Here is a 24,795-nt window from a genome sequence, read left to right on the forward strand (position 1 = left end):
AGCTTTCAGAAGAATTAAATGCTATCATCTGTATTAAGATAACTCACATTGATCTCTTTGCACAATATCTGTCAAATTAATATTGTGAATGATTTTAGGTGGATAGTACTTGGAATATTTGGGAGGATTTGGAGTATCGACATGTGTTCTCATTTTGTTTTCTGGCACTATTGTGCAATTCAGTTGTAAATACAAGGGTAAAAAAAACCAAACCAAAACAAAGAATGCTTGAAAATGCTCTCAGTGTGAAATTTTTTCAAGTAGGACTATCTAGAGGACCAAAAAGCCTGTTATTTCCTCACCAGCACTTGTCTGGCTTGAAAAAGTATCTAGACATGTGGCCATCCATTTCTTGTTTTAGTCTGCATATCTGCCAAAGTTAGCCTGGAGGAACCTCTCTGCTTCTTACACAGCTGCTGCCATGGACCACTTTTTCCTCTAAGTTAAAAGCAGCTTTTTTTTTTTGTACCCTCATATAAGCCATACTTTGTAATTTGACGTCACAGAGATCATTCTTGTCTTTTTTGTGTGAAGCTTCTTTAGTGTGAAAACTGATTTTATACCATGCCACACTTATTTTTATTTTCTGGTGAATGTTGTCTACTACTCCTTTCTTCAAGGTGTGGATTCAGGTGCAAGCAGGATGTTGTTCTTTGAGCAAGTGCCATTGGTAGCAAGGCTGTGCTGCTGCTGGAAAAGCACTGGGGCTACACTGTAGGCTGTGGGATGCAAATGTTATGCCCTGGGAAGGTAACAATGGTTTACTTCAGTCATTTTTCACTCCTAAAATGTAATTAGTGAAGTTATTGTTGTGTGCATTGATAATGGTGTCATATATATTTCTTTCAGTACTCTTCCATTAAGAAATTGGTGATGTTCTTTCATTAATAATTAAGAGCCTTTTTTTTTTTTTTTTTTTTTTTTTTTTTTTTGTCTGCAGCTGGCTTTCTGGTGGTTATTTGGCTTTCAGGCTTGGGATATTTGTATTAAATTCTGATATTTTAGTTAGAAACAGAATTTAAAATATAATGCTTACATTTGTGGTTAAATTGAAGACTTCCTTTGTTGAATGCCTCAGTTGGAATTTAGAGAGTGTTGGCTGCCAAGGATTTTGTGAATATGAAAAATGTACCCAAAACCAAATAGCACAAGAGCTAAGCTCATTTTAGACAGGCAACCAATGAACCCAGGTGTGAACTGTGCCACTGTGTCCTGCAGGCCTGGTATTTTCAGTGAATTATGTGATCATGTCCTGTATATCACTGCTTGTGAGGGATCATAAAATACCCTTATTTCCTTTTCTGTGTCATGCCTAGGCTAGGCAGACTTTTTCTAGTCTATAAGCACTGGTGGAAGGTATTTGGATTTAGGTAATATTTTTGCAATGGCAAAGTCATCTTGTAGATGCTCTTAGAGCTGGGGGAAAAAAAAAAAAAAAAAAAGATAAAATGGAGATCATCTAATGCCTTGTACACAACCAGAACAGGTGTCAGTGTAAACTGAATCTGTTTTAGACAGTTTTTTGCAAGTGTCTTAGCCTTGCCTATCTCCTTTGCTTTCGCTGAAAACGGTACAACATTTCACCTGTATATTTATGCAGATTAACCTGGCTGCTGACCCAAGGCAGCCTGCATTGGCAGACTTTTAAATCTACAGTGTTGTTGGTAACTACGGTGTGTTGTGCCTTGTAGATGTGCTCTGCTGCACCCTGTACCAATTTGTCTTCCACTGTGGGTTGCTTGCTTCTGAATTAGGACTGGTTTGGGGATTGTCCCTCTACAGGCTGGAGGGGAGGCCACAGGGCAGGTTGTGACCAGCTTCATGTCTTCAGGCTCTCCTAATTGATGTGGGTTTTTTTGTTTTTGATAGAAATTTAGGTGGTTTAGAAGTTAGTGACAGCCAGTGAGGAAAAGGGCAACAAGGAATGGACTGTTGATCATCTCTTGACATCCTTCTTGTCACACTAAGAGAAATACACATACCCACAGGACTTGAAACACCGAGTAAATGTGATGTCTCCACCATAACAAACTGCTATCTGTTCCCAAAGAACTGACTTTATCTTTATGTGATTTCTTATTAAGCTGTGAGATACCTACTGGGATGTAAAGCAAAATGTTCTCTCTGCAGAATTTCTGCTGACATACAAGGGAAAAACCATTCCAGGGCAGTATTCACTATATTTTCAGCAAACATACCAATTACTTACTTTTTAATTATATATGGTTTTGCTAGGAAAATGTCAATAACAGCAGGTTTGGGGTTTTTTTTACTTTTATGTTCAGTTCCATTTATGCCCTGTTCCAGCTGCACTTAACTTATTCACTAGGTGGAGAATAGAAGCAAGTACTTGACCTGATTGTGTAGATTTTAGACATTTTTTGGGTTTTAAAATGACATTTTCACAGAATGGCCTCAATATCTGAAATGAAGGCAAATATTTTTGAGTTTTACTTTAATATGTACATTAAGATATAAAATTATAGTAATTTAGAAAATATAATAATTTTGACTGAGTTCTCTCAGCTTTCAAATATTTTTTCTGTGAAAAAATCTCTTCTGTCATTTAGTATTGTTTTCTTTTTGAAGAAGTGAATATATTCCAAGTTCATAAGTCTCATGAGAATTTCTTTTCCATGCTGTTTATTTATTGAAAGATACTATTTATATACGCCAAAGAGTAGAAGAGGACAAGAAGTCTGCTCCTGTATAAAATACTAGAAGCTTTACTATGTTTCTGCTATTATTGAAGAAAAATTGGTCATGGTGTTTCTTTACTTATCTGCAAGTTGTTCCATGTATTCATCCTCTCACAGTAAGATTTACCCAGTCTTGAACTTGAGCATCAGCTTTATCTTTGAAGCTGTCTTGTGCTATGTTGAGTATCCCTGTGGTCCTCCAGGCTGCAGGGCAGGTCACAGTGTTAATGCACCAGCTGATCCAGCTGCAAGTCAGGCACACACAGTCAGGATATTGCAACAGCAAGCCTGAGAGAAGCATCCAGACCGGCAGCTGAGAAAACAGCAGCAGTGTAATGTTTTCTTTAGAATTCAGCTGTGCATGCTTACAGAGCTGGAGATCTAAAGGAAGCTGTTTGGAGCAGAAACCTTTCTTTTTCATCTTATGTCTGCTTGTGTGCATATTTGTGCTCCCCTTGCCAAGCCATCTCCATGATTCACCGGGATTCCTGAGCCCCATTCCGGAGGTGGGTGATGCCAAGAAAGCTGTAGAGTGGCTGGTGCAGCATGGACAGACATGTACCTGGGGTTGTCCTTGCAACAGCAATGGAAGTCCTGAGGCAGTCCCAAGACCCTTCCCTCCATAGGCTGAGGGAAAGCAAGTCCAAGCGTGAATTCATAAGAAGTCTGGAAATAAATTCTGTGCTTTCCCTTCAGATGCCGACTATGCTAATATTATTACCCGTGTGGGAGTTCATGTAGGAAAGAACAGACTCCAGAGACTTCTAACTAATTAGGAGCTTGCTGGTTGGCATAAGTAATGAATTATGAGTGAGGTGATACATGAAGTAGTTTGATTTTTTACCCTCCAATTGTAACATAGCATTGTCTTAACTAGGAAACAGAGACTGACCTTGCATTAGTTGGGGAATAGCATGTACAGATGTGGTTGCATGTTGGATTGGAAATGAAATCCCAGGGTTGTTCCGATATTAAGCATTTCAATAATACTACAGTGGATTAGTCTCTAATAATAATGCCAAAGCAATGCAGATGAGTAAGCATGTCATATATGGCATTATAAGGACAGTAATCATGTGCGATTTAAGAAAGTGAAGATGAAAAACAGAATGATGAGGGTATCAAATGGGCCTGGTTCAGAGCACTTGCAGGGATAACCGACTCTTACAAGCAAAACCAGCTTAGGTAGTTTAATTTCTTCCTGATATGATTATGTACAACAAAAGCTACAGAATCCTTCAGAGCAGCAAACCTAATGAAACTAGTGTGCACGCCTGGATGACCTTATTTGTCAGTGTGCAATGAGCACTTCACACCACTCCTCCCTTACAGAGCTGGTGCATCTTTCCCTCCTGCCTACCAAGGAAGAGTGCCTAGAAGTCACTGTTCTGTTGGCAGAAGTAAACAGAAATTTGTCATAATAGAGGGTGAGGAGGAACAAGCCTGGTCATCACTTTCCATGCCAGTAGTTGAAGGGAATTGTATAATTGTTAGTCTGCTTAAAATACTGCTTGGATCTTCTGTTCCACGTGTACTTTGGGCAGCAGAGTATTGCCTAGCCTTGGATTGCAAACTCAGAACATGTGTAAAACACGTGACAGTATTGTGCTATGGCAAAAGATTAGGTATTGCATTGCAGTGCAGTGCATTGTTCATGTGTTGTGTACACATTATGGCAAAGTATTTGTTAAAAAAAACCAAACCTTAGTTGGTTACTAAAAGCCAGATTGTACTACTGAGAATTAAAAGGAAGAATTCAGTCTGGGAGATGGGAGAGGAGGGGAATTTTCCTTTGGACTCCAGATCTTGTGGTTGAGTAAACCCTGAATAAACATGTGTCACACACTGGCAGAACACCTGAGGTTGCATGGTGGGCGCCAATGTACATTATCTTCAGCTGCAATAAGTACTGTGACTAACTCTTGTATTCATTATGAATACTTACAGGTTTTTCTAAAACTGAAAGCAGCATTTTGGTCCATAGCATCTCTACAGCTATGCAACATGTCTGCATGTTCAGAAGCAGGTAATCACATCTGGTCTTTCTGAGCTGTCAAAAAGGCCAGATGTGTGCAAACATTATGGGAGCTCAACAGCTTCCAGATGGTACCAGATGGTGGTTTGGTGCTAGCCAAGTTGGAGAATGCACTGGTTAGCTATGCTGCTGTCTGCTTCTGACAACCTGTGTTGCTGAATACATTGCAGAATTTTTTGGTAGTAGAAGCTTTATAAGCATAGAGGAATTCTTGTCCAAGCATGTAAGTCATGCTGAATAACTGAAGTGAGGTCATCATTGGCTGGAATAGGTAGAAGAGCCTGTCAGACACCTAGAAATGATCAGGAGCACAGGCTGATGCCACATCAGAAAAAGATTCAGCAGCTAATCCTATTAGAAGTACTTCCAAGGATTACAAGCCTATGCACCAGGACTGGAGTCTCTTCTGAATTATTTCCTCTATCTGTCACCATTTCCTCAAATACAGAGATAATGGTGGTGGTTTGGCAATTCTTGTTCAGGACAGCAGTTCCTTGTCATAAAGTGAAAATGTGTTATGTCATCTCCTCAGTCATGTGGAATAATCTTGACAGAGCCTTGTTCCTATTTATATAGTGCTACTTCTACAATTAGTGGTGAACATTTGAATATATACAAGGACCTTGCCTGGTTTTGGGGAGACTTTTCCTCTTTAAATCTTATGCTGCGACAGCAAACTTGCTGATGCAGTGCAGACATACTGTTTGTTTACAGTGAATATATGATGTTTGTATCTGATCAATTCACCTAAAGCTGTGTATTAGTACAGAAAAGGAGGATCCTGAGATGGATGATGCTTTCAGGATTTTTCCAGGTTCTTTAGGATTTCATGTATTTTTCCAGAATATCTGGGCAGCTGGTGGTTTTACTAGGTCTTCCCTGACTGCAAACAGTGGACATGTGTCTTTCTAGAGTTGCAGTCCTGTTGAAACTGCATATGTAGGTTACCTTGTCCACCCATGTGCAATAAGAACACCTCTTTGAAAGTTTGAGGCTTTTTGCTGCATGTGGCCTGCCTTTGTTGTCTGTGGAATTAACTTATCATTTTCCAAGAATGAAGAAACTGCAGAAGAAGGTGTTTTAGCATGTGAGGGAAATTTTATATACACTTAATCACTATGAAAGCCCTTCACTGACTTTATACCTGTTCTGCAGAAATTGCAGAGAGTTACAGTGGAGCTGTATTTATGTAAAAATAAGGAATAAAACTGTTAAGATCTGATGTATCTCTGTCTGGATTCTTGCTATATTCAATTGTTCTATTAACACTGACACAGGTCTCAAAGTGAGTCTGAACCTAAAATTATAGTTCTGTTACATCATTGTGTGGTTTACTCTTCTATATAATCAGTTGAAGTGCATTATAAAGCACAGAGGTCAGAGGTAGAGAGCAGAAAATGAGAAAATATAGCTTTTTTAAAATGTGAAACAACTATCTTTAGTTATAAGTGTTCCCAGACTTCACATTTGTGGGCTCTGTATAGTATACTAGCACGCTGGTGTCTTTTTTAATAACCTTTTACAGAACATATGGCTCAAGATTTATCTATATGCAGAGCCTTGTGGACAGAACTTGTAAATTGTAACATAAAAAATCTCCAGATGTACATGTTATTTCTCACTAACACAGAATGATTTTCTTGGGAAGAAGGTGACATACTAGAAAGGCAACATCTGTGTTACTACTTAAATTTTAATAATGTGAATAATTTTCTTTCAACAGAGGAATTCAAGGGCTCAACAATAGTTGAATTAATGAAAAAAGAAGGCACCACCCTAGGGCTCACAGTATCGGGTGGTATCGACAAGGATGGGAAACCAAGAGTATCTAACCTTCGTCAAGGAGGAATTGCTGCTAGGTAACCACATCTCCAGCTACAAAATGCATTATAATATGTGATTGCTTCACAAATACATACTGCATCAGAAAGGTCACCTAAAAAATATGTGACTGATGCATCTATAATGGCAGCCCATCACTAGAGAACCTCAGAGGAAAATGGCAGCAGCTAGTGCTTCTTTTTGCTCAAGGCTACTTTGATAAAAACTGGAAATACCAATGAAATCTTTGAAAGTTGTCATAAGACTCATGTTATTTCTTCTAAATTATGTATGTTTTATTTCTTGGGTTTTTTTGCCTTTGGACAAAAATTTGAGAGGAGTAGCATAACATACTAGGGGAAAAAAACCAAAATGGATAAAAAGAATGATAGTGCTGCCATAATTTTATTCTTTTTTTAATTCTTCATTAGATAGCTTTGAGATTAAAAAGACTCGAAAGTGATAGGTACCTTGCTTACTGCTACAGTGGAAAGACAAACGCTTTTAATCATGAGTGAGACAAGTGAAAAGATCAGGGTTGAACTAAATCATCCCAAGTAACTAAGTAGAACATATGCTTTTGGCCCTGGCATATGATGTTAGCTGTGAAGGCAACCAGTGTCCAAAACAAAATTGTTTATGGACATTTCCCAAAGAGAGAGACAGGGATGGGAACATGAAGAAGATGACTTCCCAGATCCTATGCCCAAACCAGTCAAATCATCCAACTCCTTTATTGTACAGATGGTTTTGTACCTTAGGAGTGAATAATGCAACAATGTTCTTTTAATATTTAAGAAACTAGAGTAGATTAACATCTTAAAATGCCACTTTCTGTTAGAAAAATCAACTCGTTTTAATCTAGATTCATAGAAAAAAATTCTTACAGTCACGAAACAGTAATTTAAGGGATTTAGTTTGGTTGATCAGATTTGTCTTTCACAAAAGGAATATGCACTTTTCCCTAGGAGTGACCAGCTGGATGTAGGGGACTACATCAAATCTGTGAATGGAATCAACCTGACCAAATTTCGCCATGATGAGATCATCAGCCTGCTCAAGAATGTTGGTGAAAGGGTTGTGTTAGAGGTGGAATATGAGCTGCCTCCAGTCTGTAAGTATTTGCAGAGAAAACTGAGAGCCTATTTGGAATAGCAGATGTAGTCAACAGTAAGATGGACATGGTTGGTAGTAGTCATTTTAGTAGTGGTTGTTTTTTAATTTTCTTTTCTTAATTCTATTTTTTCCTGTGGCTTATAACAGAGCATTGAAGCAGTACAAAAGAACTGGCAGTACAGAGGGATGCTCTCACATATTTTAGAAGCAGAAATCCTGCCAACAACAGAGCAGAGTTACCAATCTCTGCTTTTTGTTGGTTTTTGATCTTCTGGGGATGAGGGTTGGTTTTTGGTTGGTTTTTGGTTGGTTGGTTGGTTGGCTTTTGTTTGGGGATTTTTGCTCCGAAGCTGATGAACTTCCCCACTGCTTTCTAGCAGCTGGAGGGTTAGTCTAGTTATGTATTTGGGGTTTTTTAGGACCTCTTGACAAGCACATGGAATAATTTTGCATGTCCTCTGTTGAGTTAAACACAAACTCTGTTAGTGTTTGCCTGTGGAGAGGGAACTTCATGTTCTGAAGCACAGTATCTGAATTAATCAGCTGAGTTCAGAGTTACTTCACTGCAGATGTAGTTGTTTCACCAGTATTATTTGTTTTGCATTTATTCAACTGGGCTTTCTTTGGTTTTCATCCTCTTTTTGCATATGTGCCACTCTTGTTCACTGAGGCCGGATTTTGAGATGCTAAATTACAGCAGCATTTGTAACTTTTTCTTTAAGTCCTTGTAATTTCCAGCCTCTTCATACAAGAATAGATAATAAAGTTGGAGATAATTAGCAGTCTAGTTGTTTCCATGAACTACTAGTAAGCAAGCTGCTTTTGTTAAACATGTAAGTTTTCCAGTAAGTCATGTGGAGAAGTCCTGGCACTTCCTTCCCAGCCCCATGCATAATGAAATTCTACTGTTGTTCCCATGCTTGCTCCCTTAGAGGGAGGACTGTCATAGTTTCAGAGCCAAAAAATGTCAGTCTTTTAATAATGATGGATTAAATTTGGCTGAGCTCTGGTAATCCCACTCCCTAGTGCTTCCTTCCATTTCTGAAGTGTTCGCAGCAGGAGCATCCAGCTGCTGTTTTCAGCAGGAGCCACCTCAGTGTTTAAAACTGGAAGGTGAGCAGAGCCTGTCCCGTGTCTGCCTTTCCCGACTGGCAAGGGTTAAGGAGTTTTTTTTCCCAGAGCAGGCTGAGGCTGGGGTGCAAGGACAGGCACCTGAGTGGCTGTCCCCAAGTGGAAGGAGGCAGCTGCCATTGCTCACTGCTGAACTGTGGGTTTCACCTCTCCCCTGTGGAAGTTACACAAATGGCCACACCAAACAAATGGGGAAGTGCGGATTCCTCATGAGCTACGTGCAAGGTCACTTTCTGTCAATAGGAATGAAGGCAGAAGTTGTCTTCTCCTCATGGTCCATTTTTAGTCAGTAAAACGTTTCTAATTGAAAAGAAAACCACATGGACTCAGTAACACTGTCACGATCTTCAAGCTGTACCAGGAATTACTACAGCACAGAGCAGTGCTCTGGACAGCCATGTTTCACCTGTTTCCCTAAGAAAATGAGATGTATGTAATTTCACTGGATGGTTCTCCTGGTTCCCTGCAGTAACTTTTTTAATAAGGACTGAAAAACTCCCCAGAAGGTACATTACATACAGTACCTCTCCTGGAAATTAATACCTGAGTGAGTTGGGAGCAGGGGAGTCCTGAGAGAGACAGAGAGGGGCAGAGGGCGCTGAGGGCCCTCTGCTCTTCCTGGTGCCTTTCATTATGGGCAGCACACACAGGGTAGCCTGTGACATCCCTTGCCCCCTCAGGGTATCCTGACAGGGAAACTCTGGTTATTGCAGGCAGGAGCATTGAATGACACAAGTTTTCATTAGTTCTGCTGCTCACAAATATGTATTTTTTAGAGCTGGGTTGGTTTGGTTTTGATTTTTTTTAAATTTGATGTGTGTTTGTACTGTTTGCAGTACTTGAGTGGAAGGTGGAAAGTGTGAGTGCATGTGATTTTGCACAGAGTCCTTTTCCCATTGGAAAATGGAGTTCTTAGACCGTGCCAAAGTTTTTCCTGTAAAAGCTAATAGCAAACTGTCTGCTGGTCTCTTAACAGCAGTGGTTTCAAATTCTGTGAAGTGAATTATCACACCCAAATGCATTGGTCTGTCCATTAGGCTTCTCGCCTCCTAGTCCAGCTGTACACCAGTTCTTTAGTACTTCCAGAGAAAATACTGACTCAACTACAAGCCAAAGAATGTTTTTACTAACTCACCAATTATAAGGGAGCATGCTACATTTTGAAAAAGAAAAAAAGGTCCTTGTGATAACAAAATGTATTATGCATTGTAATCTAGTAACCTAAGGTCAGAGAAACACCCCAAAAATCTTGATTGTCTTCTCTCTAAGTGACAAAAGCAATTGTGTTCATAGCTAAACAAGAAGCTCAATAGGTACTCTTAAGAATTTCATGTCATTTTTGTCTCACTGTGTATTTCCATGTTTTCTAATTTCCATGTTTTCTAGCACTCTTCTGTAACTATAACAAAAGCAAAATTATGCCATAATTATGCCATAAAAATCTCTCAACTGTTATATGCATCTGTGTCTTTTTTCCAAACCATTGTCAGTTTGCAAAATATCTAGCCCAAAATCCTCTGAAACAGGGGATGAGTTCTATTTAATTACAGGTCTTCAGTCTGTCTGTTTTGTAATTGAGACTTTCCAGTTGCATGACTCAATATCCATCTTAAATTAGAAAAGGTGTAAATCTGTGTATATAATTAGAAAAATAATAGCTATTAAGGTTTTGATTCTTTTTCTTTTAGCTGTACAAGGATCAGGTCTCATCTTTAGAACTGTGGAAGTTACTTTACATAAAGAAGGGAACACTTTTGGATTTGTAATAAGAGGTGAGTTATTGCTGAGTTTGAGCTCTGTATTTTCTTGTTAAAAAAAAGTGGTAAGTTTTTGAAGCACAAAGAAATATGGCAAGATGTATGGCTTACAGTTTGTAAAAATCAATATATTACATTTTCCATACTCTCATATGCTGCTTTTATGGAGTGCTCTAATTTTTGTTTATGGAAGAATTTTAAGTAGTCAACTATGTCAAAAAAAGTTACAAACTCTGGTCACATAACACCAGATTCTGTTACCACTGAAATCACCAGGAAGATCATAGTTGTTAAAAAAAAGATTTACATGTAGTACTTGTATATATTAGGCGTGAAATTTGGTTAATACTGCTGGTAGTCTGAATTGAACAATTGAAATATCACTGACTTGGGAAACAGAAGAAAAGATGCAGCTGTTAATTACAATACCCGCATAATGAATTATTATTTTCTTCAGGGAAGATGTGTTTTTTTTTATTTAATACATAAATTATTAGTGGTCACTCATTATTCTGAGTATGCATAAAGTACAGATTTTTGTTCTCTGTGCTGCAAACATTGCAGAACAATGTGTTCACACTTAGATCACATTTTCAGAGTGAAGGTTCTAAGGAAAAAATACTCATTTAGTATGAATCCCTCCATAGAAATGTTTTTAAAGACTCATCTATACATAGAATAAGTTGATTTTATTTAGGTAGAATTCAGTGGAGGGTCATATTAATCGCTTGGCCATTTTTTAATTTTTTTAGCCCATCTGTGAAGGTGCATGCTGCAAGATGTAGGCTTGCCTTTTGGAAATGAGTTTTCATAAAAAGCATAAAATGAAGGCATACTTTCTTTGACTTTTTCCTTTCTAGGTGGAGCACACGATGACAGAAATAAATCTCGTCCTGTAGTAATAACATGTGTCAGACCTGGAGGGCCTGCTGACAGGTACAATTCATCTTTCTCTGGAGTTCATGTGAAAGAGAAATGGAGAAATGTGAATTATTCGGGACAGAAGTTAAGATTTTGAGTGAAATAGATGCATTTAAATATAGTCCTTTGAAATTCATGGGTTTGCCTTTAATTGTAATAGAAATAATAACAACTGCAGCAATAGTAATGGGCAACCACAGAGGCTCAGCACGTTATTGTGTGTGCGAACTTTAATTTAGAATCTTGCACCCAAAATAATTAGAATAAATTCCTGAAATAGGTCAGGGCACATTTTTTTGCATTCTTCAGACAACTGATGTAGCTCTTAAGTATGCTTTTTATACTCTAACACCACAATCTTTTTATCTTGTGGTTCAGAATAATACTGTGACCAGTTTGAGTGGTTTGTTATTCTGTTAAGATGTTTGTACATATCTGCATGTGAGGTCACACATAGCTTTACCTAGAAAACTTCTGGATACAGATTTATGTTTTGGCCATATTTGTATATAATACCATATATATATATAGTAAGAATATTCACTTTATTTTTATGTACAAGCTGTATTTTCAAAAATGGCATTTGTGTCCTTAAACCATTAAAGAAACTCAAAGGGCAGTTTCTTTAAAACAGATTGATATCTGTAGCCTATGCTGACATATTTGACCTTGGAAACTGAGAAGAAAATATTTCAAGAGAGCGTTTCTTTTGTTCCCACACTTTTTTGTCTCCCTCATTCCCTGGTTTCCTTGTTTTTCTCCATAATTCTTACGCTGACAGTGTTAGTATTTAATTTTCTGTTATAATTCTTAATAGGTTGTGAGATATGCCTAGGAGACAGCATTTTAGATTTAGAGCTGAATCACTTCTAGGTAGGAAGAAATGAAAAACAGAATTATGCAAGTAAAAGATATTTTTAAAGAAAATCAATAAATGGGCATTCATATTTTGCAATCTGTTTCAGCACCCATGTGTTTGCACTTCGTGTTTATTTTTAAGAAAATATTGGAGAAGGATGTGTTTATGTGTGTATGAAAACAGAGTTGTGTGGACAAGGTAGAAAGAAAGCATATGTTGAGCAGAAGCTATACTTGGGTGCAATTTAACATGACTTGATTATTTCACTGTGTGGTAAGCTGTTTTCCAGTCACTGACTTTCCAATTAAAGCAATTTCCTTTCCACTGTGCCCTCTGATCATTCTCGCTGTCAAAGTAAATGTTAAGTGCAAGAGGGATGGATGTCAGGGAGGGTGCGAGAGAATCGCTTCGCATAAAAATGGTATTATCTCCAAATCAATTTGTCTTACACTAACAAAGATCACTCCTTTATTCTCCCTTCAGAGAGGGCACAATCAAACCTGGGGACAGGCTGCTGAGTGTTGATGGGATCCGACTGTTGGGAACAACCCATGCTGAAGCCATGAGTATTCTGAAGCAGTGCGGGCAGGAGGCGACTCTGCTGGTGGAATACGATGTCTCAGTGATGGGTAGGTCGTGGGATAGGAAGTGGGGCTGTAACACTGGGAGCCATCTGTGATATTTTGCTGCCTGTTCTCCATGAGCTATTTTAGAAGTGATTGTGACCTGTTATGCTCCTGGTAGCACTGCTATTCCCTTCTGCATTGTATCATTAATTCTGGGTTCATAAGGAGGTGAGCAGTATTTTACTGTAATTTAGCATTCTGACAATTCCGTGGTTTGTAGGCTGAAACCATAGTGTGGATTCTAGCAACGTAACTTTTCCAGTGACTAGTTTATAATAAAGGTTAATGAAGTGTAAGCATTTCTGTCACATGAAGGAGGGGAATACTTGATCTAACAAGAATTCTTTTGCCTTTTGCTAGAGCTGTTAGTTGGACAAGACATAATTAAAAAGTCACAAGACTGCCACAGAGAAAAGAATAGGGGAGAGAAATTTTGTTAAGAATACAGAGGTGGCAAATGGCTTGAAAAATGAGCTTACATATTATACAAACTTTGATTGAACTCACTGAAAATATGGGAGGTTTTTTTGTGAATTCAAGTAGACCAGATGATTTTTAATAAGAGATTTGGAATTTATTTGTTTCCATTTGTTTTGGAAATTGTCATGTTCCCTCAATTTTTTCAAGATACAGAAAATTCATAGCAGCAAGAAACAGAAATACTCACCAGTCAGACTGAAATATTTCTTGTCTGTTTGGGGATTTTTCACTTCTTTTTCTGCTCAGTTCCACAGTCAGGTTTCTAGCCTAGCAGTAAAGCAGCCTCCTAGGGATTTGTGAAATAGCACTGTTGAACTTCAAAGCCTTGGAAAAGATTAATACTGAAAAGAATAATGTCAGATATTTGCTTATTCTGGAACAGCCCTCTTTATTCTTCTCTGAGACACAGATTTCTCTTTTTTTGTTACAATATATGTCTCTGTTTACTTAACTGTCAAGAATTGAAGTGGCAGGTTTGTGTAGTGTCTGGCAGGCCTGATGGACAGTTGTACAGATTCTTGTCCAGAAAGGTGGAGACAGCTCAGATGAGCTCTAGCTTCTGAGAACTAGAATTCAGGTATTTTCATTTGTTTCTTCTTTTTCTTCAAAAGACGATGGATGACCAAACCCTGTCTATCATCACAGTTAAATCAATATTCTTTCTACTCCACTTTTTCTGAAATGAACCCCTGGCTGTAGACAAAGTTCCCAGCAAACTTTCATTTCAGAGAAAACTCCCATCCCCATTTTCCTTGTATACCCCAGGGGGAGAATAAGCCTCCATTTCACTGAGGATATTTGGAAATCTTTGAAGGTTTCTCTAAGGAGGAGACCACATGATGAAATACTCTGTTGTGTCCTAAATTGCAGCTTGTTCAAGGCAGGAACCGTCTTTTCAGTACTATCTGGATAAAGCTCAGTTCAGGAGGATACAGAACTTAGGTGGTAATTTCAGGCTTGTAACTCTATAGGCAGCATCTAGCAATTAGTCTCTTTGTGTCATTTGCTCTCTGAATAAACTTTTTGTTCTCAGCACCAAATCTGGATTTACCATTCTTGCCTTCCTGGCAATGAATATGTTATCCAACGGAATTAAAGGAGGTAGAAGAACCTGAGACTTGTGGAGTCATAAGGAAGGAAGGAAAAGGAAAAACACTGGGAAATGTTTGGAATGGTGGTCCAGCAGAATCTGCAAGAAGAAATAAGGAGGGAACCAGTAGACTGTCTTTCTAATGCATTGTGATATTACCTAGCCCCCAGTAGGTTTTGACTTTTTTCCAATTTGCGTGCCCTGCATAGTATTTTAGCAGTGGTGGGAACAAAAGATTTTGTTGGGAAGCTCTCTTGTGCAGTTATTTTATGACCATGGTGCAAAGGCTGAAAATCATTCATCCTAATCCATTGAATCCTGGCCCAGGAAACCTTTTCTGATTTGAATCTTCTTTTAGTTCTGCTCAAGAGCAGGAAAGTCAGAGTTGGGAGTCACATGAAAGAGAGAATGTGAGTCGTGAAGAGAAATTTTAAAATTACAGAAATGTTACTCTTTTTTCTCAACTCTTATGCTACCCATAAACTGTGTCTAAGGGTTGATGAGAATTTGAAAATAGGCTAAAACAAAGGAAGAGTATTGGGTAAGGTGACTTACCAATAACTGAAGCTTGAAAATCTGTTAGTAGGTTAGCCTGCTTGAAGGGGGCAGAAACAATCCAAAAGTTACACAGAAGTCTAGTATATTCTGTAGGGTCCTCCTGGTATAAGCTTTCAGTAGAATATGTTACTCCTAGAGATATAATTGTAGCACTGTTTGCTTTAATACCTTCTCTTCTGTTAGTGATGGTAGTATCCTATAAAGCAGCATTCTGTGTGGCCAGAACTGGGAAGAGCCATAAAATACATTCTGATAGCATGAAATTGGAACTTGATTTGAAATGGTTTTACTAGATGAAGAAAATAATCCTGAACTATTTTTCAACTACAGTCCTGTAGTGTGTAACTGACTTTTCTTACTCCTGTAAGCATAAGCTGTTTCAAAGGTGCTCTATTTCTCAAAGTTTAGTTCTCCCAGCTGAAGTCTTCAAGAGGTCACTTGGGAAGCTTGTACATTTTATTGTTTCTGGACCCTAGACAAACTGGAGTAAAAAAAAGCATCAAGGGGTTCTGTGCAGGGTAATCAAGTGTGTATATAATGTAAGAGATGTGGCTGTTCATGTTGAATTCTGGGGTTACACCTGTGCTTGCCTAAGTACATCCCGAAGTCTCCTGCTCTGCTGGGTCCTAGGAAATAAACTTGTCAATTCAGCTGCTTGGAAGAGATTTTTTTTTTTAGATTCTGCTGAAAATATTTCCAGGTTGGTGTGTGGAGTGTACTGCTGTGTAGTTTCAAAGAGACTTTGTCATAGTAGGACTTTGAAAATACCAAGATAATCCCTGAATAAAATTGAAAAACCTAATTTCTGAGAAAGCATTTTGTAATGTGATAAAAGTTAAATTTGAAGTTGTGGAGGATGCAGTCTTCCAAATGTCTTTCTGTTTTCCCGAACACATTCTCCAGTGTTTAAGTACTGTGATTGCTTACCTTTCTTGTTGATTTTAGAGGAAACTGCCTGTGTTTTTTAACTCTGTGATGCTTAAATAATGCTGCACTTCGGTGTTTGCAAAGGACATGGATATGGTGACTGGCTGTACACAAAACTGTATAGAATTAACATGAACTTTGTGGGCTTTATTACTTTTCTCCGTAGTCCTTACACCTTAAATGTCTTTCTGGTTATGTGGATCACATACTTTCATCTAGTAGTGGGACAGGTCTGTATAGTGCAGCTCTCTGCCCTGTGATTACACCTGAGCCCTCATTTTGAGGAAGGGGAGAAGTAGAGGCAAGGTAGTAGCTAGCAGTGACTTGCTGCTGCTGTCAAGATAATTTTACAACCTGAATCCTCTCCTGTGGCAATAAAATAAAAAATATTAATTCCAGGCTATAAAATTAGGTTGTAGAGAGTGAAATTCTCACTATTAGGCAGCGGTCAGAGGAAGTACCATAATTAACTTTCACAGCTAGAGTTGTAGTGAGAGTGAGAGTTATAATGCAATACTAATAACAAGCTACAAACAAAGATTCACAGGGCCTTTGTCTAAAACAAGAAATAAAAGGTTATCAGTACATTGAGGAGATGCAGTTTCCCTTCAGGTTTTCAATGATCTGCCATGATGCCACTGGGCTCTGTGTGGTCTCTATAATTGGGGTTGTGTCTTGGGTAACCTTCCATATTTTCTCTGAAAGGGAGCAATCAGACAAGTTCAAAGGTAGTGACTACCTTGAGTTTAAATTCTGGCCATTTTTATGTAACTAGTTCATAAATGGCTGTTGATGATCTTTTGCAGCAACCTACTTTTTAAGTCTTGGATGCTCATGCTGAGGCAATCTTTGAATCAAGGATACTGTAGTTAAACAAAACTAACAGCTTTTGCCAGAACTTGGGCACAAAAGAAGCATTTTTTAGTTGTTTGCACTTGTGAGACACAACATCTTCCTCTCTTCAATGGGTGTTTGTTAGTTCAAACCACTCTGTGGTGTTCAGGAGTAAAGGAACATATTGCACTTGCAAATTCCATATGTTTCTCTGGCTTCTTTAACAGTTCTTGCTCTTATTTGAGCCAGAATAGATTTGCTGGAATGTGGCACCCTGTAAGTTTTCTCTACAAAACAGAAGTAGTCAACTTGTTCTCTGTTGCAAATCTACCAGTCATCCTGGCACAGAACCGCTTGATTTTAATGAGAGCAATGCCCTCTATTTTGTCAACTCAATGTTTAACACTGATAGAACTCCCTAGAAAGGGGAATATTGATGCAGACATTTGCTAGTAAATCTTTTTGCTAGCCTCCTCCAAGGCTTTTGCCTCTTTAAGTTCACCCATTAAAATAAGCTAATTAATTAATTAATTAATTGGTGCTGTAATGATCTTATGAAAGTATATTTACAGAAACCTGCCTCACCTTTCAGCAATTCTGCCTGACAAGAAGAGCACTAGGGAGAGAAAATTTGCACAGTTTAAATATCAGGTGAGATAATCTACAGTCAAGTGTAGACTTTCAGTAACGTGTGGAAGGCAAGAAATTGAGGAGAAAAAAGAACTTCTGGGCTAACCCTTAAGTTTCATAAAGCAATATCACTCAAGTGCATCCAGAGCTGTGGAGACCCTTAAAACCTAGACGTTTTACAAGCCCAAAGGAGCAGAAGCCCCAGAGACTCCAAGGACTGACTTGGGATCTTCATAAGCCTTTTAAGTGTTGCAAAACCTTGCAAGTTGAAGTAAGGTCAGGAGCCCTGTAGGATTCCACACTGCCTTTTTCTTTATGTTGCTTTACAAACTTAAAATGTACATTTCTCTTGTCTCATGTAGCGTTTTGACAGAACAGATAGGTTAGCATACTCTAGCATTGGACTGCAACTGCTGGTCTCCTGGCTGTCACAGGGCAATAGATTTAGATCCCTTGAAATTCTAAGTATGAATTAGCTGCGTAAGATTTTGAAGAAGTTTTCCTGTCTTATGTTGCTTCAGAGACAGATAGAATGAAAATTAATGTGCAAAACAAAGGTCATAATAGCTGTATTAATTGAAACATTACTTTAAATACTGCTACACAGACACATACGCAAGTTATGTTATAAGTCAATGCTGGATGTCAAAATGTTGAGTGTTCTGCTTGGGAAATGTCAGAAGTGAGACTGTCTGCTCCGTCACTCTCCAAAGGGGTGTGCATACAGTGCAGTCACAAGAGCCACAAGAGAGATAATAACCTTTTATGCAGCTATTCATTTTGAATTTTATTTCTGTCTCCAGTGTGTGACCACAGGCTTATTGAAGGCACTGCCCAGATCCTTGTCTAAATGCAAAGTTATTAATTTCCTGGTGTTTCTTCCTGAGGCCCTAATCCAGCCACAGTTTAAGTGCTTCAGGCAATATGCAGATCTCAAGGTGAAAACCTCTTGAGTCCCAAGGTCATTCCGTATGTATTGGATCTTTCTTACAGCAAAAGATAACACAGACATAACTGTCACAGTTCCAGAAATATCGGTGAGTGACACTCACCGATGTGTCGCTAGGTGAAACACATGGGATTTTTTTGTCTCTCATGGAAGCTAATGGGTGATTCACATTTACTGAGCAGATAGTTAAATCTACGTGCTATGGCACATTAGTCTCATCTCCCTGTGCAGTTTAGTTGCTCATCAAACCCATGGCCATGTTCTGTTGTTGGTGCCAGATGCCTGCATCAGGGACACCAGTATAAACTGACAGTCAGCCGTGGATATATACAATAAAAAACTTTTCTCTTTGTAGTGCTGGCAAGCTGTGCTAAGGCACAGGGAGGTGGTTCAAGACAGCCAGCACAGTTTCACCGAGGGCAAGTCCTGTCTGAACCACCTTTTGACACAATTTTGTGTACCATTACCTGGGTTTCTCTGTCAGAAAAACTTCAAGCTTCTGACATCCATACCAGAAAAGTTCTTCAAAAGAGTGAGAACCACAAAGCCTGCCAGCCTGCTCTCTCTTAGGAGCATTATCAGACCAGCTGTCCAGCACAGTGCACATGTGATTGATTCATGGACACCAGAAAAGTCTTCACACACACACACACACATGACTGCAGGGTTTTGAAGGCATTTGCTGAAAGTGGAGAACAGCTGCAAGGGTTCTGGATCCCATGTTCCTTCCTGTCTATTTCATGGAGGCATGATGCTTCTTTCCTCCGTTCGTTGCTCTTATCCTGGTTCTGAGCTGCATTACTGTCTTTTTCCCAGTAGCTGCTTAATTTTTCCTTTCTCTACTGACCCAGTTTGAGTCGTCTTTTCTAGAAGGTCCTAAATCCCCAACATGCTATTCCCTCTCCTTACAGCACGGTTTTTTCTGCTGTCTTTTGCCAAGTAAGCCTTAAGTAATTTTCCAATACATTTCTCTCACACTGCTGATTTCCCTCTTTTAAAGGCCTTTTGCAGTTTGCATGCCTGTCCTTCTTTAGCCCTTTCATGTCTCTGTCTCTTAGCAAACCAGTCCCAAGTTTCTTGTTCTGCAACTTCTTTACGGATCAATAATCTACTCACCTCAGTTCCTCCCCTTCTTGCCCAAAAAGTCCTTCTCTCCCCTCTTCTTAGGTCTTGATTCCCAGTGCCTGATCTGTCAGGTAGAAAGGACATACAGAGAACGTGAATTTTCCATATAAAGCCTATAGAATTTTCAGGGAGAAGGGCAGGGCAGGTGGGGCAAACTCTGGGTTTTCCTAATGACCTGTTTCAGCTAAAATAACTAAGGGGAGAGAAAAAGGTATAGTCTGAGAAAGGTAACCACTGCAAGAAAAAATCACACCAAACATTTGTACTGTGACCAAGTTGTAAGTTACAAGCAGTTAAAAACAAGATGTTTTAATCAGGAAAGTATTATTTCTATGACTCCCAAGTCTATTTGCCTGATATCTTTGTCTGGTTGTGATTTGCTGCTGCAGTTTAATAGCCATCTTGCTAGTAGGTGATTGCAGAAGGGAGGAGTTGTCATGTTTTACAAGGACTTCCTAAATCTTACAGGTATTTTTTTCTTTACAAACTTCTTGATCATCCCTAAAGAGAAATAAAAGGAGTTTAGCTGAACCATATAAGTTACAAATTACTCTAACAGGTCCAATTAAAATTTATCTCAAGTGCTTTTGAAACTATGACCTTATTAAAAGCAGCTTAATAAACATTGCTTTGTATGGGAGAAAAAAACCCCAAAACTGTAAAGGTGAAATGAGATATCCCTGAAACAGAAAATTAAAGGTACAATTTAATTGTCATAAATAACTAGGAAGGGGGAGGATTTCTACTTCATGTATGAAAATATTCTGTTTTACTTACTGAGTTCTGAGAGTAATGGAAAAATTTGTCTTCCAAGACGTTTCAGGAAGGTGAAACCTGCATTTGCTTGCAGTTAATCTAAAATAGCCTACAATTATAAGAAATCAATCTGAAATATCAAATGTATTTCATGATGGGCATTCATTTAAGAAGACACTTGCTAATCTGTGTTAATATCTCTTTACAAAGCACATCATCTCATGATGCTAATTCAGGGGCTAAGATCCTCAAATGGCAGCAGTCTCCACCTCTTAAAAATACGCTATTTTCGTTCTTTTTATGAGTAATTAAAGACAAATGATGGAAAAATATCATCATAGTAATCTCTCCTGTCATCCCGGCTTCAAGAAAGCAGAGCAAAGGAGCAAATGACCCTCACAGATACTTAGTAAAAGATGGGAAATAAAGGACTGATCAAATCTTTCCACTTCACTTATCATGAGGGCTATCCAGATACACCATGAAATGCAGGGTGAAAGAGAATTGGCACCCCTACCACATGCTCATACCTTTGGTCAGCTGGAACTGGGTCAGTAAGTTGGCTTCGCTGTTAGTTAGCATGCCTTTCAACAGGGACTATGATAACAACAGGATAATGAGGTATCCTGGCTTGTGCTTGTCTGAAAAACAAATTAGGCAGGTACCTGCAGTACTTAAATTCAGAGCGCAGAGGTGAAAGTTTTACAGAAATGGTGATAATTAAGTTTTGTGAGATTAAAGGATCTTTTGTATGTGCCATCCAATTCAAATCAGGAGAAACTCTGTATTTGGAAAAAATCCAATTATTAAAAAAAATACAGCCCCAGATTTGTGTTAGTGCCACTGCAGTCATCTGAGAGACTAAGGAATAAGAGACAGATCTGATTTTCTTTATGCTAGAGAGAATTTGTGCTGTAACCCCAGAAAACACTAAATATCTCCCAAGACTTTCCCTGAGGGGAGGCATTTAAAAAAACCTGGAACTACACCACTCCATCCTCTTGACTTTTATTCATTGGTATGAGACATTCAGACTGTGCCTGACAGGTTAGGTCAAGGCGGGAAGAAACCCATGAGTCCCTCAGGTCATTTGCGTGAACAGCTGAACCAGGCATAATCTAAGAGGTTAAAATGGGATGCAGATTTTTGTTCCTTTACAGTAAGGTTAATGGTTCATTAATCATTACACAGAACATTTATGCTGAAAAGGTATGGATTTCAAAGTATGAATATTTTTAGATCTTTTTGCCTAAATATGACCTCAGTTAATGGTGTTGAAGTGCAAAACCCATGTGAGTGAGAACATGTTGGATGGACAGCCACCGTACATTTCATTTTAGTTTTGGCTTTCACATAACAGACCAGATTTCAAATGTCAGCATTTGATTTTATAAATCATGGCAACGTATTGATGCTGCTGGTCTTATCAGTACATCCTGCCATTCTTTACTTGGATATGGAATATGGGAGAAGCATCAGCTGCACTAGAAATCAGCTGCAAAGGGAAAGCAAATAAGAAAGCATGTGTCCTTCCTGTGCTTCTTTGAGATCTCCCTTGCTGGAGGAATGGCTTTTTTGCTACATTCATAAACTGACTCAGAGTTAAACCCAAGATTTGAAAGATTTTTAAAGATAAACCCAAGATTTTTTTGTGTATATTTTTTGTGAAGTTTCTTCTTGTTTTTGTAAAGTTCCTTTCAGTTCAGCCCTTCAGGGATTAGACATGTAAGAATTTAAGATGCCCATGCAGCCTTACTCAGATGCCTTGGTGCATATGTTACATTACAAATTTTAATTGGAATGATTGCTTACATTTTACCTTCCACAGTCACCTGCTGCATAGTACTAAATGATCTGAAAAACAGTCATGTGAGAGAAATGCGCTAAAAAAAGGTGATCTCATCTTGGTGCAGATACCTAAACTGGGGCAGGTGAAACACATTTGTCAAATGCCAGTTTTCTTGGGTGGTTGTAGAGAGAGAGTTTAGGCTCAGGTGTAGCTACTTCAGGTCTGCCCTAGAGAGGTCTGCATTTTGGTGCAGTGAACCCCAGCACAGGTGTCTTAAAACCTCCTCTCCAGACAAATCAATGCTTTCAGCTTTCATTTCTTTTATCCTTGTTTATTTATCTCTACAGTGGGAAAAACACCACGCTTTTTTGCTCCAAAGTGTGGTTATAAGAGAAAATCATTAATAAACATGTGTTGTAGGGAATACTCAAAGGCTGCAGCATACAACAGCTCTCCCCCACCACATATGCTAAGAGAAGATTGAGAATACTGTTTAGTAATTAAGGCATGAGCTTGGAAAAAAAGGGAAAAGTGTTCCTACTCATTAAATATTCACTGTCTACCTTCCATATGAGGCTCTCGAAGAAGGAAGTATATGTGCTTATTTAATTAAAGAGGGAAGGTAAAAATAAGTACATCCAGGCAATATTCATTCTGGGGATCATTAGGTTTGAAGTGCTTTGTGCCCACATGGTAACTGTAATATTTTGCTTTTAATGTCATTCTGTTTGTAAACAGACGTTTCTGATTTTTATTGGTGTACATGTATTTTTATGATGATTTATATTGATATTCTTCAGATTTTAATCAACTTCTCATTTGGGTTTTTTTACACCTTGCATAAGCACAGTTTCTCTGTTATGGTCAGCTCAGCCGTGTTGTTTGGAATTGCCTTTTTCTGAACACTGTGACCTCTAATTTTTCAAGGTCTTTACAAAGACCTTAGGTAAATACAGGTGGATTTCACCAGTAAAAGAAAAAGAACAACCAAAACCAAAGAAACAGACTGAAAAGAAACACAGATGAAAAAAGCTGTTCACAGTTTATCCTTTACATAAATTCAGTAATTGCTTAATTATAAATATGAGCAATGGAACATCTTCAGAAAGAAACAAGTCACCAGACAGGGGCATGAGAGGACTGGAGCCCCTCCGAGCCTGGCAGCAGGAGCTGCTCTGGCAGGAGGTAAATGTCTTGTCCTGCAGCAAAGGGGGAGCCACATGGGAACCTTGCCAAAGGTGACCCTGGCAGCAAGCTGGCAGGCTGTCTGCTGAGATAGCAGATGATAGAGTGCCCTTCTCATTGCTATGACTATAACAGTTATGGGCCACTTGAGTTTCTAGAGGTTATTGCTTAGCTGGGATTTTGGGACCAGAAATATGGGGAATTAGTTTTGCTGGAAATGTATGCTGCAGAGAACAGGGGATATAGAAGCTTTCTTTTACTTTAAATGTGTGAATACTCCCAGTAGTACTCTTCCTATATTCTTTGGAACAAGTACTGGGAAGGGAAAAGCTGGAAATATATAAGCAATTCTAGATTATTTTTGCAATGAGGGTTGAAAGAGTTTATGTTTAGGACCACGGTTTCTGTGTTGGATTTAAGGGCAATTTACCTAAACTACTTTCTCTGTTTCTTTGAAATGTTTTTGCTGAAATGCTGCTGAGGCAGTACCAAAGCAGAAGGAGAGGACAGTTAATAAACTTGTTTACTGACTCATTTTTTTCTGACTCAAACATACCAAAGTTTGTGCAACCCCTAAGAGCAGAAAAACTCTTTTGTCCTCAGTGCAAAAACCTCCAGGTCAGATCTCAGCCTCAACTTTCTGCATGGTAGCCTTTTATAATGTTGCTGTGCCAGTGCATCAATTATTTTAAATTTCCTCTGTATTAGAGCAGAGATTATTGAAGAAGCAAAGTTTCAGGTGGAAAAAGTGGTACCAATAGTACGTATTTGAAGGATTAGAAATTCATATTATCTGTTACAAACATCAATGTGCAGTTTAATTTTTCTTTTCTTTTGGTTCATAGTTACCTGATAGGCTTTGCAGAGGAGTTTTAGACTAGTCTGAAACTCCTGCCTGTTCAACCAAACCAACTCAGCTGATGTCAATGTTAGCAGAAGCACACCCAAAGTCAGCTTTTCAAGGCAGAGACTGCAATTATCTCATGTGCAGAGGTCACTAACACATGCAAATAATAAGTAACCATGAATGTATGAGTTAGTATGTTTCAGTACAGAGGACCCGAGCAAGGTCCAGTCTTGCAGCTCACGTACACCAAGGAGCTCAGCCGTATGGGGATGGGGCTGTACTTGGGTGAGTCATCCTGTTGACAAGCAGGAGTGGCTGTCACAGCCTCAATATCTTGCTTATGTGGCTCTGCTGCTTCCAGGCCTTCAGCTCCCACCACCATGGCAGAGAGACATGGGCAGCTGAGGCATCTCACTAACACAGCATTGACTTATCCAGGTGTCCTTTGCTCCGAAGTTTTTGGCATTATCTGAGATGTCCTGTCTGGTGGACACTTGGATGGATGGGCAGTGTCAGCTCAATGCAGAGGCTGGGTACTTGGGTGTTCACAGTGCTTGTTCTGCAAGTGGCAGCAGTGAGGGCTTTGTGCTCTGTGGGCTTTTGAAGAGAATCCAATCCCATTCTAATTATTAGTGTTCCTGTTAGATGGAACTTAGGGGC

At 38.9% G+C, this 24,795-nt stretch overlaps 1 protein-coding gene across 1 annotated transcript in view; it reads left to right on the plus strand.

Moving 5' to 3' along the window:
* Window positions 1-24,795, plus strand: part of GRIP1 (glutamate receptor interacting protein 1) — a 209,007-nt gene that overhangs the window by 126,584 nt on the left and 57,628 nt on the right. Inside the window, exons 3-7 of the mRNA XM_041411206.1 lie at window positions 6,458-6,593; window positions 7,524-7,669; window positions 10,491-10,574; window positions 11,420-11,495; window positions 12,823-12,968. Of these exons, the coding sequence (XP_041267140.1) occupies window positions 6,458-6,593; window positions 7,524-7,669; window positions 10,491-10,574; window positions 11,420-11,495; window positions 12,823-12,968 (588 nt within the window). The remainder of the gene's footprint in view (window positions 1-6,457; window positions 6,594-7,523; window positions 7,670-10,490; window positions 10,575-11,419; window positions 11,496-12,822; window positions 12,969-24,795) is intronic.

Source organism: Onychostruthus taczanowskii, unplaced genomic scaffold (assembly GCF_017590055.1).
Source record: "Onychostruthus taczanowskii isolate IOZ18803 unplaced genomic scaffold, ASM1759005v1 scaffold35, whole genome shotgun sequence".
Classification (NCBI taxonomy): domain Eukaryota; kingdom Metazoa; phylum Chordata; class Aves; order Passeriformes; family Passeridae; genus Onychostruthus; species Onychostruthus taczanowskii.